The following is a 15,453-nucleotide window of genomic DNA, read 5'->3' as shown; positions in this document are numbered from 1 at the left end:
TTATATTAAATAATTGGCTATACTATATTATAATTATAATTATATTAAATACCTGGTATTAAAGTAAAATAAGACCCGGTCTTATATTAATTTTTGCTCCAAAAGACGCATTAGAGATGATTGTCCGGCTAGGTCTTATTTTCGGGGAAACACACTAGTAATATTTCTAATTGAGTTCTTCAAAAGTTAAAAAGTGCCATAGAATGAGTAGAGAGTAATTATAGCGTAGGTTTTGGAAAAGAGTAGCTCTCACCTCAGGCTCTAATATTAGCTGTGTAGTTTCTTGTATGAGTTCTTAACCTTCCACAAGAGGAAACTGAGGCCAATAATAGTACCTAGTCTCCTCAGGTTGTTGTGAGGTCCAAATACAAAGTAGTTTCTTACCCAGAAATATGTGCTTCCTAAGTGGTAGCTAGAATAATACACTTTATGTGGATTTGAGCCCACATATTAAGGTCATGAGATTTTTTTATTGCTAAGGTTTGTGATGATGGGAAATGATTTTTAACCCCATGTCCAAACAAAATGATGAGTAGAACAATTTGAGTTTGTGTAAATACATTATTAACTCCAATAATAGAAGCTAAAGAGTTAAATTGAAAATCTAATTTATTCTTAAACATTAAGTCAGAAGGTTTCTGTAATGATTGTTACATTTTAAGAAATGAACAAAAACAACCATGATTTGATATCTGTTCTGCTCTTTCAAAGAAACAACAAAGTGTGAAGTTTGAGTAAGTGATAATTAAATGTAAATCTTTTATGACCAGAAAGTAAACCTTCAAACACTATAGCAGATAAATTTAAAGTATCCACCAAACCCAAGAGTGCATGAGAAAAATGACAAATAAGTCATTCTTTTTTAACATCAGTTGAATTATGCATGTTGAATGAACTACAATGACATTCTAAAACGTTTAACAATCCTAGGAAACCAAAGGAGTGACCTAATTATTGACTTCTTTACCAAAATGTGGTCTCGTTACTGACTCCCTTACCAGAATAAGAATTTAGGCCCACAATATGTGAACAAGAATATCATCAGAAATACTACCAAAAGGTTTCTTTTTTTTCCTTTTTCTAAAACTCCTGTCAACTCAGATTGATGATGGTTTGTCACTGTTAACTATACGCAAAAGACTTTCAGATTATTTTATCTGAGTCCATTGTACAAATCTTATATTGTATATGATTAAATTATTTTATAACGTCATTAGCGTTATATGTAGCTTAAAGATATTGGTTTACCACATATTGAAAACTTTGGTTAAAAATACGTTAAAATTTTGTATTACATGGAAAAATAAACTTCAATTTGTAAAACTTATCTTAACATTTTCATAGGATTTTTCGGAAGTAACCTACCAGATTATCAGAGGTCAGAAATCATGATGTTCATTATGGGGAAAGTACCTGTTTTTGGAACATCCACCCATACTTTGGATATCAGTCAACTAGGGTATGCATGTGTAGTTTTCCTAACTTTTCAAACTGTAAAGTTGAACTTAATCTTGGGTTAAATTTTATTTTAAAGAAATCTAGAAAATGTTCTATTGTATTTTTAATCACTAATAATACAGGTCCTATGGAAAGCAGTATTGTTCTGGTATTAGATTGCTAAACAGTTAAATTAGCATTGCATGCTTTTAGAATCAGCTTGCAGTACATCATAAATTCTCTAATTTTCTTTTTTTAATTAAAATTTATTGGGGTGACAATGATTTAAATTCTCTAATTTTCTATATCTTATATTGACCAGGTAGAAGGTTTGTTTAGCCTGGGCATTGTCTATGTACATACGTATTTAGGGTAAAACTTCAAGTTTCCTGTAAAAATGTAATAATTAATGTCGTGTAGCAGGAATGTTGGTTTAATCCTAGAATTCTAGAACTGAAAGTGATTTTAAAGATCATGTGTTTTTGTGCCCTCATTCTATAGATTTGATTTGATTTTACAGCAGGCTAAAGCTTAAGTTTGTGGATGTTTTGTTTTTTGTTTCTTTAGTAAGGAAATAATAGTCTTATTTGATTTATATTTCTTTAACCATTAGGTAGATAACCCTTTTTCCATTTGCTAATTCTTTTTGAATCATCTGTTTTTATCTAAATAGACATTATATTAGTCAATTATATTTACATTTAAATATATTCTTCACCTATAGTGTCTTTTAAGTTGTGTTGTTTTGTTGTGTATTCATATGATTTAATTTTCATGTCATTACATTCATAGGTCTGTTTTATTGGAGCCAGTAACTTGTTCATTTTTTTCTTTGAATTTGATTTTTTTTACGTATAACTAATTTGTATGAAATTTAGAGTATGAAGTGAGCCATGACCTTAGTTATTATGAAAATGAAATTAGTCAATATGAATAGAGTTTTCAGATCAGTAAATGATAAGTAAAGGGAGTGATATAAATGTTCATTACATTAAAAAGATAATGCTAATATGTTATATATTTTAGGGATTTGGGAACCAGGCGGATTCAGATAATGCTGCTGAGATCCTTACTTATGGTAAGACCTCTAAGACAGGTGCAGAACACACTTAACCGTAAATCACTGAAGAATGTAAAAGAACAGCCTGATGTTATGAGCTTTTTTTTCTTATATAGTCAGATACTATTTATGTTTAGTTTTTTTCTTTGGTTTATATACTTTAGTATTGTGCTTTCATGTTCCTTTATTATACTATTACTGCTTATTCCTCACTTCTCCTGTCATCTTATTTGACCTTCATAATGATGAAACATACAGGGGGCACAAAGTATTGCTGTTTTATAGATGAAGATGCCTGGGCTTAGAGACTTTCAGCCGAAGGAGTGGGCGAGGTTCACCAAGGTCACGGAGCTAAGCAGTAGATCTTGGACTTGAAATCCAATGTTCTTTCTACCTTCGTACTGTTTCTTTCACATACTGACCAAATAGTGGCTTCTTATTTGGAAAATAATTTAGCTATAAATAGCTGAAAAGGAAAAGCGTCCCTAAAATGTGAGGGCTCCTGTGTTTATTTTATAGTAATTATATCCATCTTTGATTGAACTACACCTAGCATAATGCCAAAACAGAGAAGAGGTGCGCTGTTGGGAGTGTGTTCTTTCCAAATTAGTATCTTTAGAATTTATTCTGGAAATCTTGATTGTACATGATCCCATTTTTTAAAAGAGATATTTCATACCTAGGGAGAAGTGCAGAAATATCTTAGGTCATTTCATATTTAATCCTGTTTATGGTGCTTGTCATAAAGAAATTTTAAATTCTAATACAGCCAGATTTATCAAACCATTCCTATGTGTTTTGTTCTTTTTTAATTTGTATCTTAAGAACTCCTTGCGTCTTCTGATGATGTAAACATATTTATTGATATTTTCTTACAAAAGTTTCTAAAATTTGGCTTTCTACATTTAGGACTTTGATCTGAAGGTTATTTTTGTATGTGGTGTGAGACATACTTTACATTTTTAGGTGGGTAGCAGTTGTCTCACCGATTTCTCTGCTCACTTATAAAATCACCTCCATCCTATAATAAGTGCCCAAATATAAATATTAGATGGTCCACATGTGCTTGCAAATATAAATACAAATTGACGTTACCCACCTGAAATTTCATTTGGTCCTAAACTTTTTGTTAAACAAATTCCCTGAAAAAATCATCTGAAGGAATGCCTGTGTGGTATGATTAAAATGTTTAATAGCTGGTAAGTATACACTGTTTAAAAGCTTTAAATGTAGAATATGGGGATGCACTCATAAATGTCAGGTCAAGTACCTAATTACCTAATAAAGTACAGCTTTCCAAACTGAAAATGTATTCCAATTAACCAAAACTACTTAATTTAAAATAAAAGAATAGTTTACAAATTCAGATTAAACCTTTTCAGCTCTTGTTTTACTATTTGCCACCTGATCGCCTTATATTTGTTTAGTACTGACTACCTAGCCCATATATTCTTAACCTCTCTGAGCCTCAGTTTTCTTTACAAAATAGGGATATACTAATGCCTATTTCACAGGGACGCGGTGAGGGGGAAGTTAACACTCAGTCTCAGATTTGGGTCTGGCACATGGTAAATGTGTCCTACTATATGAAGTTTATTCTCCTTATGAATGATGCTTTTGGAAATTCAGTAAAATCTTGATCACCTTACAAAATTCTTTTTTGTTTTTCCTTCAGGTTTATGTCCATACTTTCTGTTTCCCTTAGTTTATGGTTCCTGTGAAACAGTTTGAGAATTTCACCAAAGAAGGACTCACGACAAAGGTGTTTTTATTTGTTTCTTGTTTTTTGCTTTTCTTTCCCCCTATAATCAGGTCACCTCTGGCTATAAAGCGAAGACAATTGTGACCGCACTGCCTACATCTTTTCTGGATCCTCTGTTATCACCGTCCCTCATGGAAGACTATGAACTGAGACAGTTGGTCTTGGAAGTAATGCATAACCTCATGGATCGCCATGACAATCGGGCAAAGCTTCGAGGGATCAGGTAATGTGCATTTTGAAATAGGCTTAATGGTCACGTTTTTAAATTTCTACATTCACGTATGTAACTATTGTGATTTTTTTAATCTAGGGTTTTCAGGTTATACTCATCCATAGTTTTACTTAATTGGTATTGAGACAATTTAATTATTAATATAGTTTAAGACATTTGGAAGTCTTTTAATGTACTTTCGGAGGTCTCAACTACTAGTGATCACTAGTTACTTGAATTTTATTTTGGTTTTGTTTTAAACTTAAGAATGTCTTGAAGAGTCAGGATTACTTTATGCAATTCTTCTTAATTAAACTTGGTAATTCAGTAGTATCATTACATAGACTTATTTTAAATGCTCTTTGAATTGAATGTTGCATAGTTCAAAGTCCTAAGTATAACAATTGATTTGCCATATATGACATGATGTTCTAACTAAATGTACTATTCATTAAAGATGATATATTGATTATCTCTAGAATAATACCTGATGTAGCTGACCTAAAGATCAAAAGAGAAAAAATTTGTAGACAAGACACAAGTTTCATGAAAAAGGTAAGATTATCTTCTTCTAAAAATTAATGCATACTATAAGTGATAGCCATTTAAATTGTTAGGTAGTTTTATTTTGATATATGACCTTGAAGTGAAGCCAGACTTTATTAATACAGTTAGATTGGTTTGGTTGAGGGGGAAACCTCAGTACAATCCCTGGGGTGTTTCTGTAACCTCTCCCCTATTTGTAGGCTTCAGATTAGCCTTTGGGGTCTTCATGCCAGAGTATAGCAGAACCTACAGATGCTCTTCCCTGGACGAGCCCTAGCAAGTCTCCCCTCACCCAGATGTCCTTTATCGTGGCCAAGGCTCCCATTGTCCAGCCATCCATTTTCATTTTTTCTCCTATCAATCTATCACTTGCTTTTGTCTTTTCAAATTATTACTAAAAATATTTACATTGTTGACACTAGAACTATTACTTGCTGTTTTTATGTAAGGTTTGTTCTTCAACTTTCATGTTAGTTTGTAGTTGTATATTGGTATTTGTTGATGTTAATAGTTGGAATGCAATTTGACCATCTGATTATTAACTTAAATTTCTCATCTCTGGTAAGTTATATAAGGCAGATAGCCACTTTGTAGGCGGTTATATGCGTGTGAAATCTGCTTCTACTACATTTTAAGCAAAATTATTTTTTTCTTCTCATTACCCATTTCAGAACGGGCAGCAACTCTATCGGCACATATATTTGGGCTGTAAAGAGGAAGACAATGTTCAAAAAAACTATGAGCTACTTTATACTTCTCTTGCTCTTATAACTATTGAATTGGCCAATGAAGAAGTGGTTATTGATCTCATTCGACTAGCCATTGCTTTGCAGGTACGCTTCATTGAAGAAAACATTTTTGTGTGAATCCAGCACCATCTGTAAAGTGTTGTCACGTTTATCCAAGGACATGGATTTTAAACGGGAAGTGTCTAGTTTAAATCTGAAATACTCAGGACAACGATCCCTGTCATTTATTTCTCTAAGAAATGTTGACTGAGCATTGACTGTGCTAAATATCATTCATGTCATAATAATACTGTGATGAAAAAGACAGCATAATCTCTGTGCCCACACTTTGAGCTTAGTGGACAAGATAACTGTTAAATAATAATTACATATACATAGTTGTTTGATTGGAATGTAAGTGTTATGTAATAAAAAGGACAGTATGCAGTGTGAATATATATATATATGTATATGTATATATACACACACACAGGTACATATATATATATATATACACATATATCAGAGAGCTATATATTTGTTACGTGTATATACTTCTTTTTCTTTAAGAAAAGCTTCCCTGAGGAAGAGCTATTTGAGTTGAGAAGTTTAATGTTCCTGTAAATGGGCATTTTTTCTCCTTTCAGAATTAAAAAATCATAACTTTGTTAGCCTTCCAGACTACCCGTAGTTTTTCAGTGCAGTCATAGAGAATACACTGGTGGAGCGTGCGACCTTCTGCTGTGCTTGACTTTGTATCACAGGACAGTGCCATCATCAATGAGGACCACTTGCCGATGTTCCACCGCTGTGGGATCATGGCGCTGGTGGCCGCGTACCTCAACTTTGTCAGTCAGATGATAGCCGTCCCTGCCCTTTGCCAGCACGTCTCCAAGGTACGGTATTCAGGAAAGTTCTTCAACCTGGTTTTTATACTACAAAAATGGCTCATTTCCTTTCATTGATGGTTAGTTTTAATTTTGATGTTTGTGTATCAAATGAAGATAACTCTATAAAAGTAGGCAGTGACTAAATTGAAACTAAAGCTCAAACGACAGCTAGTGTTTATATTTTCTTTGATGCCTGTTGTTTTGTTAGAATTTTTGTTTTATTAGATTTTATTTTTCAGCTTGTTAGAATTTTTTGTTTTAAATATTTTGGTTACAGTTTTCTTCTAGACTACTTCATGCAATTTTTTATTTAATTTTTTTTCCTTTAAAACCATTATGAATCTTAGTACCTAACGTTTCTGAAATTATGCGGTTTTTGTTGTTGTTTTAAACCAATCTTCTTGAGCTGGATCTCAGAAGTTGAATAATTAATGTGCCTCTCAGAGATTTCTCCTGTGTCATTCAACTGTATTTACATTTTTCAGCAGTAACTTGTTAAGTAGTTACTTTTATGATTTAGTATGCATTTCAGAGCCTTTAACTTACCTGGCAGAAAAAGGCTCCTGTAATTTATATTCTTTAAAGATATTTGTCAGGGAGAACCTCATTTTTATGAAATTGGAAGCACATCCCTCAGTTTTTGCTAAAATGGAGGTTTTTAGTGCATTTTAAGAACTAAAACTCATTCATTCACTAAACAAGCATTGGAGTGAGTATTTGAGCCTGCCATCATAGATAGACATATTATGGAAGCGGCTCAGAGCTGAGTGGAGGGTTCAGACCCCACAAGGGCACTGAGGCCAGTGTGCGTGCTGCAGAGGGGAGTGCAGGAGGGAGTGCTGAGAGCCCAGTGCTTCCAAGTAGTGGCATCTGCGAAAGTAAGTGTCCCTCTCCTTTGGTCATAGGTTTACTCAGATGTAATATGTCATCATTTTTCACTACATGTATTGTTTTATTGTCATGATTCTGATTCCTGCTGAAATTTGAAAATAATCAATGTGAAAATGAACTCTGCCTTTGGTCTGTAAGCGTAGCTTAAATTCTAAAATAAAGTAATGGTAATTCTTACAAATGTTTAGGTTTTGTTTCTGCTTTCTTTGGTTTTCCACATTTTCATAGCAAGGTCCCAAGAAGTGAGGTTTTTGATTTTTGTTTTGTTTTTGGATATTTTTCAGGTTATTGAAATTCGAACTATGGAAGCCCCTTATTTTCTGCCAGAGCATATTTTCAGAGATAAGTGCATGTATGTTAATTCTTTACATTTTAGGGGCACTGACTTGAAAAAACAATCAGTGATAATTATAAAGGAGTAAACTATTGTTAGAATAATTTTCTGGTGTTTTATTATAATCACCTTTGTGTTTCTGTCATTTAATTCATTTAACTTCTTTCCCTTGCTATACAAGTTCTTGTTCATTATAAATTTAGGCTCTTGACACATAAAGTCAATCTTTGATGAATAACGTATTTATCTTATTTTTTTAATATGGAGATATATCTCTTAAATATAGCATGTTCTCATATATAAATAAACACTCCTTTAAGAGAATATAATATCCTGTTTAAGACTTTTAATAATAGATAGCAATACTCATAAAATTATGGAAGAAAAAATATAATAAGGAAAATTAATGTTATACCCTTCATTTTCCTTGCTGTCCAAACAAGAAATGTATATATGAACAATATTTTATTCACACTTTTGGGCTCTAAAAGCGGTTTAGTACTGAAAGCATCAGCCTAAGATAGTATCAGGCAGTTTGAAAGGGAAGTGAAACCTTACGTGATTGGGCAAGGGTTTCTTATCACTTAGCCGGCTAATATGTTTTTCATTAACTATCAGTCAGCTGCATTTTTATTTTCTTCTCTAAGTAGAGTTTTGATTAGTGTGGAAGTTAAAGCTGGGCGTAGTGTGAATACCAACAGAATGATGTAAGACTGCCTTCCCCATTGGAACGTTATTGGGGAATCACAGAAGCATGGTTCATATAAGGGACTGCATACCTTGTGTTTTTAAAGAGCTCGAATTAGTCCCCTAAAGTATACTGTGTCTACTACTAATTACAATTTAAGTTGTGTTTATAATATTTAGGTTTTGATCTAGAATGTTTGCATGTTAATTTATTTTTGCTCAGTAATTTACACACTAAACGACTTTTGTTTGATCAACCTGACAGGCTTCCAAAGTCTTTAGAGAAGCATGACAAAAATTTGTACTTCTTGACCAACAAGATTGCAGAGTCACTAGGTGGAAGTGGCTATAGTGTTGAGAGATTGTCAGTACCGTATGTACCACAAGTAACAGGTAAGCAGAGGATAATTAGCACTCTTTCTCTAGTGATATGTTTCAATAATTTTACATACCCAATTAGCAATGAAAATTAAATCTGTTTGTGTACTTATTGTATCACAGCTTTTTCAAATGCTTCAGAGGGTTTATTTCTATTTTAAAATTTTACTCTTGAAAACTGTTGGTAAATCTCTAAAGATACATATAGTGGGGATGCCAAAAAAATGTATACACATTTTAAGCGATGTTAACACTTTGGTCAACGTTGCTCAAGCAGTAGTTCACCATCATCACAAGTGTCTGGACACTGATGGTAACCACTCTGAGCACCTCTTGTAATTGCAGAAATCAAACGTGACTTGTATTCATCTTTTGTTATTGGTATATATTAATACAGTTTTTTCCTTTCTTCAAACGTGTATACATATTTTTGGCACCGTGTGTGTGTGTGTGTGTGTGTGTGTGTGTGTGTATGTGTGTGTGATTTTATCATGAATAAATTGAGTCCTTGAGCGATTATTATTGTTATACTAAATAATGATAATATATTTTAAACAAAGAAGCGAAGTGAGGTCTTTTCTCATTGACTAATATTGTATTTAAGTTATGGAAGTTGATGAAAATTATTTAATTAGTGATTTGTATTTATTGAGTTTAATGAATTAGGCAACTTTTGTTATTTGAAAGCGTACAGACCATGTGCTATGTAAAGAAATCTGCAAACTTTTTAAGTTAAGAATATGTTTTCCTCTACACTATACTTTTCCTTCTGTTCTTTTCATTGACTGAAATAATTCTGTTGTGTTTCAAGACAACTGGTGTCTTGCATTCAACTTTTACTTTTAAAACTGAAATCAAAGAATTTCTGTCTTCATTTTCATTTGATGATTGTGTGTAAGTATTAAATTTGGTGGAAGAACTAGTTCTTCCTTTGGGGATCAATGGGGATACCTTTGTTCTATAAGAGAACTATTTGATTTCAGTTGGGTGGTTTTCTGGATTAATCACATTATCTTTCTTTATAATGTGAATCCAAAATACGTACATATATTACAGTGATAGTTGTTCACAGTAGTCTGAGATGTTAATGAATTCTTTTACATTTTCTTTTCAGTTCCATCCTTTGAAAGATTTTATTCCTCATGAATTCTTGGGGGAACAAAAGTGCTAAGAATAAAGTATTAGTAGAGCTTTGTAATTTAAAAGAATTTTTTTAAAAAGACTTAAAATATTTTAATCTTATTATTTGGATTTAGCTCTTTTTCCTTCAGGCAAAAAACCTCATAAACCCAGGCACAAGTACAAAGGTAAATCCAAGTGTCAGTTCGGCCTGCCCTTTCCCTCGCCTGTCCTCTAGGAAAATAGCCTAATAAAACGTGCCTTTTAGAAAATGGAGCCAGTGCCTGTATATTTTATATACTTACAAGTTCAATTGTAATTTTGCGCTGCCTTTCCCATAGCTATAGTTTTTTTTTCCACCCCTTGTTATTTCCTTTTACCCTGTTCCTTTAACTCTTAACAATTTTAAATGGAAATTCTGGGACTTTTTTTATTTATTTAACGGGTGGCTTGCTCTTCCCCATTTTCCCCCACCCCTGAAAAAGATGTGTTCTCTTTCTAAATGCCTCTTGATCACTGACTGGAAGAATTCTGAACATTTCAATACTTAATTCTATAACTGCAGAGAAATCCCTTAGTCAGAATAAGATTCTTCTGATTTTAGAGACTCCGGTAGTTTAGAACAGTCTATTCACACGTGTCCTGCCTTAAAGCAGAAAGACGCAGAGGTACTGTGACACTTCATGGGGTCACTTCAGGCAGCGAGTTCTTCTTTGTATAACCATCAGATACTCATTTTACAAAATCAAGAATTTAAGAGCAATATGTCAAAAGAAAAAGCAAAACAGTTCGTTTATTGTGTATCATGCATATACCCGTCGTCATCAGAATAGGAGCTGCCACTTACTATGCACTAACTGTGTGCCAGGTCCTGTAATGAGCACTTTGTATTCATTTTCTCATTTAATCCTTAAAATCGTTTGGTGAGGAAAGTAGCATTATCTCTGTTTACAAATGAGGATAGTGAGCCTGAAATGAAATACCTTGGTTATTACTTTATATTGCATGGTGGCTATGATTTTTGGTTTGTTTTTATTCTGTAAATATGCATTAACTCTAGACAGAATTTTGTGTTTTCTATAGGACCAAAAAATGTATATCTGTATGAGTAGCATCAGCATTAAACTATGACATTTTGAAATTTGTGACTCTAGATAATTTGTGATATTTCATTTTGCCCCCAGTTCGCCTTTTAATTGAATCTGAGTATTATAGAAGCTCTAATCACATTTATGATTTGTTATGTACAGTTGAGTCCGTTCCTGTATCTCATTTTTACATAGCCGTAGGAAATTCTATGGAGAGTAATTTGATGTCGTTCTGTGCCATACTTGTACTCAGACTGTTGTCTCTGTTCCTTAGCCATCTGAGTGCCATTATGTATGTGATACGTAGCTACACCAGGTGGCAGCAAAACATCACTGAAGGAGGTTAGGCATAGCTCTCTCTGAGTGTTGCTTCTGAAATTCAGGTTCTAGTTAAAAACAAAAATAAGAACCAAGGATTACCGTTGTGGGCAGCAGGTATAGGAAGCTGAGGGGGAGGAGGGATGGACCGTGGGGGGGGCACAGTAAGTAGTGGCTGGGACTCCCCAGCCCGACTTGGGGAGCAGGACTCTCCCCAGGGAGTGTGCCCATCAGACACTGAGGTGGTGGCAGTGCAGTCCACTCGGGCTGCAGTGACGCTGCGTGTCAGTCGGCTGGCAAAGCAGGCCAGGCACAGACGGAGACAGCCCACGGGGATAGGGGCGTTCTCTTCCCTGAGCTCCATTTTAGAAGCCTGACGTTTGTGTAGATTTGTAAGATCTGATTACAGCTGTCCCTTGGCTTTCCTGTAGTCACCTGTTACTATAAGCAGGTGATCATATAGGGCAAGAGAAAAAAAGTTCTGAGAATATAGTGTTCGAGTTTCCCATTAAATTTCATTTTCTTCCCTTTTAAAATTTCACGTCTTGCTTCTCTCTCTCCTCTGCACTTCCCTTCTATTCGCATTGATTTTTGCCACTCAGTGACCCCTGTTCTGCCCCATACCTCTCTTTTCCTTTTTGTTCTTATCCTAGGCTTCTACTTGATGCTTCTGCAACCCATCAGCCTTTGTATGTGAACCTAGAGATTCTTTTGTGATGTTCTTTGTGAAGGAGGCTATTATGTATTCCTCGTTTAGAGTTTGACGAGACCTTGGGAGTTGGCCTGTTTGGAGGGTAAAAGCGAGTCAGCAGTGATGACTGTGCTATTTTGTAGCGCGTCTATTAATGTCATTATGTTGGATAATTTATATGATTATGAAGGAAGAACAAAGAATACAGTGTGTTAGGTTAGCTCAGGAATAGCCACATGCGGGAGATAAAATATTCCGACCTGAAACTAGAGCAAAGCAATATGTAGTGATTTGTCACAGTTGAGTATGTGTTAGTTCTATACAACCAGCCTTCACAGAGCCTGAGTGATTTCTGTAGGATGGATGCAAAGCGCAGAGTCTGTCACTGAAATGCTGCTGTGGTCGGGCGGATAAGGCATTAATTCAAGTGTCTGTAGCACAGGGCCCAGTAAATGATTGAAGGGGGATAATGTTTGAAGGGCGATAAGGGAAGGTCCGTCATAACTGATAGCAAATTTTTGTAGCTAGCAGAAAAATGGGTAAGTAGAAATAATTGGAGTAATATTAAGATTTTTAAGGAAGTGATATAATATTCAACCAATCTTCGAAAGATAAGAATTTTTATAGTGGGGAGGACGTAATGAAGGGCAGGTAGTAAGGTGTTTCCAGTAAGGGTTTCTGTTTGTAGAAATGCGTGGAAGGCAGATATGCCAAAGCATGCGCAGAGTTGGAGAACAGGTACACGTGACTTGAACACTATGTAAATTAGGGAGCAGTTGAAGTTACTGCTGTCAAGACCTGACTCGAGAACCCAGAGTGCCTTTCCAGTTCAAGAAGCAGTAGGTAGGATTGTTGGGGGCATGATGTGGTTGGTTAGTGTGTTAAGAAGCTTATAACACGATGGTGGCATGTAGGGAAAATTGTAGGAAGGCCTACCACCAGTCAGGATGGACTGGGTCTGTGGTTCTCAGCCAAGGGTGGTTTTGCCCATCCCAGGGAACATTTGCCAGTCCCAGAGACATTTTTACTTACCATCACTAGGGCAGGCAGAGGTGGGCTAGGCCTACTGCATCTAATGGTGGAAGCTAGGGATGCTGCTAAACATCCTGCAATGCATGGAATGGTCCCCACAGTAAGAATTATCTGGCCCAAAATGTAAGTGATGCCAGGGCTTAGAAACGCTGGCTGTTATGTTGTGCTCACCAGCGCAGGTTCTCGGTGGCCTAAAACAGGAACGGCTTATTTGGTGCTCAGACTAACTGGGCAGAACTTGTATCATCCATATCTGGAATCCAAACTGATGGAACTGCTCCTCTGTGGAACATTGCTCATTCTTTATTGGCCACATAGTCCCTCTTACTCACAGAGAGGCCAGGACTTGCTGTCCTACCATGTACCCAAGAAGAGGGTAAACGACCAAGTACAGTTTACAGCATCCGTTACCACCCCTAAGGCTACCTGAGAGTCGGGGAGGACTCACCAAGAGAGAAACCGGTTCCTTTATGCTGGCCGCCTTCTGGGTCTTCATTCTTTACCCTTCGCTAGAATAAAATCCCAGTATGTACACAATGGGATTAGAAAGGGGGAGTGTTGCCAGATCATGAAGTGACTGCTTCATGATCTTTAGAAATCTGAGAACGAAATTTAGAAATCTGAGAACGCAGTGCTTTGTGTATTTAGAAAGAGCAAAAAAGGACAAGTTGTTGTAATTTTCTCACATTTTTTGAAATCTGAAATATGTAGAGCGTATAAGTGACATACCATTTCTAACTAGCATGTAATGGAGAAAACATTTTATTTTAGATGAAGACCGGCTTTCTAGAAGAAAAAGTATTGTGGACACCGTATCCATCCAGGTGGACATTTTATCCAACAGTGTTCCTTCCGATGACGTGGTACGTTGCTGCACGTTTATGGCAGTGTTCTGTCTTGAGATAGACATCAATTTAACAGAATTCTCGCCCCTCCACAGTTTCAAATAGCAAATGCAACTGTAAATTTCCCCAAGTCGACAGAATTGTTCATAGAAATTAATCTGATTTAGTCTTGAACTTACTTATAATTTATTTTACTGAACGCTTGTTAGCTATCTATAAAGACAGATAAATTTAACCTGTGATGCTATCGTTAGATTTCACATTGTAATTTAGTGTGATAAAAGGAAACGTAAAACATATTCAAATAAGATTTTTGTGTAAGAAATGTACATAAGGCCTGTTACTAAATTCGGACCTCGAGGTCTTATTTTTAAAGATTTATGAAACATAAATTTCGAGAATAAATAGAATTATATGCTGTAATGTGAAGGCAAATGCTCACAACTTTTAGAAAGTTCCAAAACTTCATCTATGAGGGAAAACTTTTTTTTATCATCTTAGGTAGTAAATATAATGAATTTAATGCAGGTTCAGCTGTGTCTATCACCTGTGTACTCTAAGGACTGTGATTTATTTGAAACAGCATAGATTTAATGCTCTCCTCTTATTTCAATAGAGCACAAGCGTGTACCCTCCTGAGTATAGGAAGAAAAAGCAGCCCGTACTCTCTAGGACTCACTCCACACAAATCACCAGAGAATTTTTTGATAGTCAAGTAAAAATGCCGAAATACCAGCATGTCAAGTCAGCCTCCTCGTGATTTATTCATTGTTTGCCTTCCTAGGTATTTCATTATTCTCATTTGGTGCGATATAAATAATTAAAAGAATATCTACCTAAGTAAAGAGGAAGGAAGTTGTCTGACTTCGTGCTTTCTCAGCCTCCTCACTCCTCCTCCCTCCCGATTCTGCTCAGTTAATTTGTCTTCAGGAATTAAAATTATTTGGTGGCCAGGGTACATCGACTAACTTATAGTATCTTCCGTGCTATTCAACTCCTCATTATGTAGAATTAATCAGTTTTATTGAGAAATTAACAGTAGAGCATCAACGGTAGTTGAAGAGGCTTTTAGTGTTCATTTTGAAACTGAGAGCATTAAGGTTGGTTTCAAGTTTCTTGCTAATTTAAGGCTCAAGAAAAATCATCTTTCCAAAATTCACCACCTCAATGCCATTGTAATTTCTATACTCATTACTGGTAAGCAGGGTATCTTGCTAGCTCTCTCTTTTAATGATTGTGAATTTTGTGCTATTACCTTTTGAGGGAATAAATTCATCTAAAGCCTTAGTTTATATACTTTATTTTGTCAAGAGTGCAGTATATTTTATTGACTGGTGTTATTCCATTCTCCTTTTGTTAATAATTTTTATTTATTTTAAAGATACGTGTAAAGCACTTCAAACTATTGCAAAGAATCAGTCTATTTTAATAAAATG

The 15,453-nt window shown here is 35.1% G+C and overlaps 1 protein-coding gene across 3 annotated transcripts in view; it reads left to right on the top strand.

Moving 5' to 3' along the window:
- Positions 1-15,453, top strand: part of EFR3A (EFR3 homolog A) — an 82,194-nt gene that overhangs the window by 52,860 nt on the left and 13,881 nt on the right. For all 3 annotated transcript variants that reach the window (XM_019723947.3, XM_019723956.3, XM_088798945.1), the window contains exons 11-19: positions 1,345-1,459; positions 2,464-2,515; positions 4,310-4,482; positions 4,950-5,025; positions 5,688-5,849; positions 6,509-6,640; positions 7,810-7,877; positions 8,812-8,939; positions 13,944-14,035. In XM_019723947.3, coding sequence (XP_019579506.3) covers positions 1,345-1,459; positions 2,464-2,515; positions 4,310-4,482; positions 4,950-5,025; positions 5,688-5,849; positions 6,509-6,640; positions 7,810-7,877; positions 8,812-8,939; positions 13,944-14,035 — 998 coding nt within the window. The remainder of the gene's footprint in view (positions 1-1,344; positions 1,460-2,463; positions 2,516-4,309; positions 4,483-4,949; positions 5,026-5,687; positions 5,850-6,508; positions 6,641-7,809; positions 7,878-8,811; positions 8,940-13,943; positions 14,036-15,453) is intronic.

The sequence above is a fragment of the Rhinolophus sinicus genome, chromosome 6, assembly GCF_057876585.1.
Source record: "Rhinolophus sinicus isolate RSI-liver-muscle chromosome 6, RSI-T2T, whole genome shotgun sequence".
In the NCBI taxonomy this organism is placed as follows: Eukaryota; Metazoa; Chordata; class Mammalia; order Chiroptera; family Rhinolophidae; genus Rhinolophus; species Rhinolophus sinicus.
Note: the sequence above shows the minus strand (reverse complement) of the source record. Positions and strands in the feature narration are given on the sequence as shown.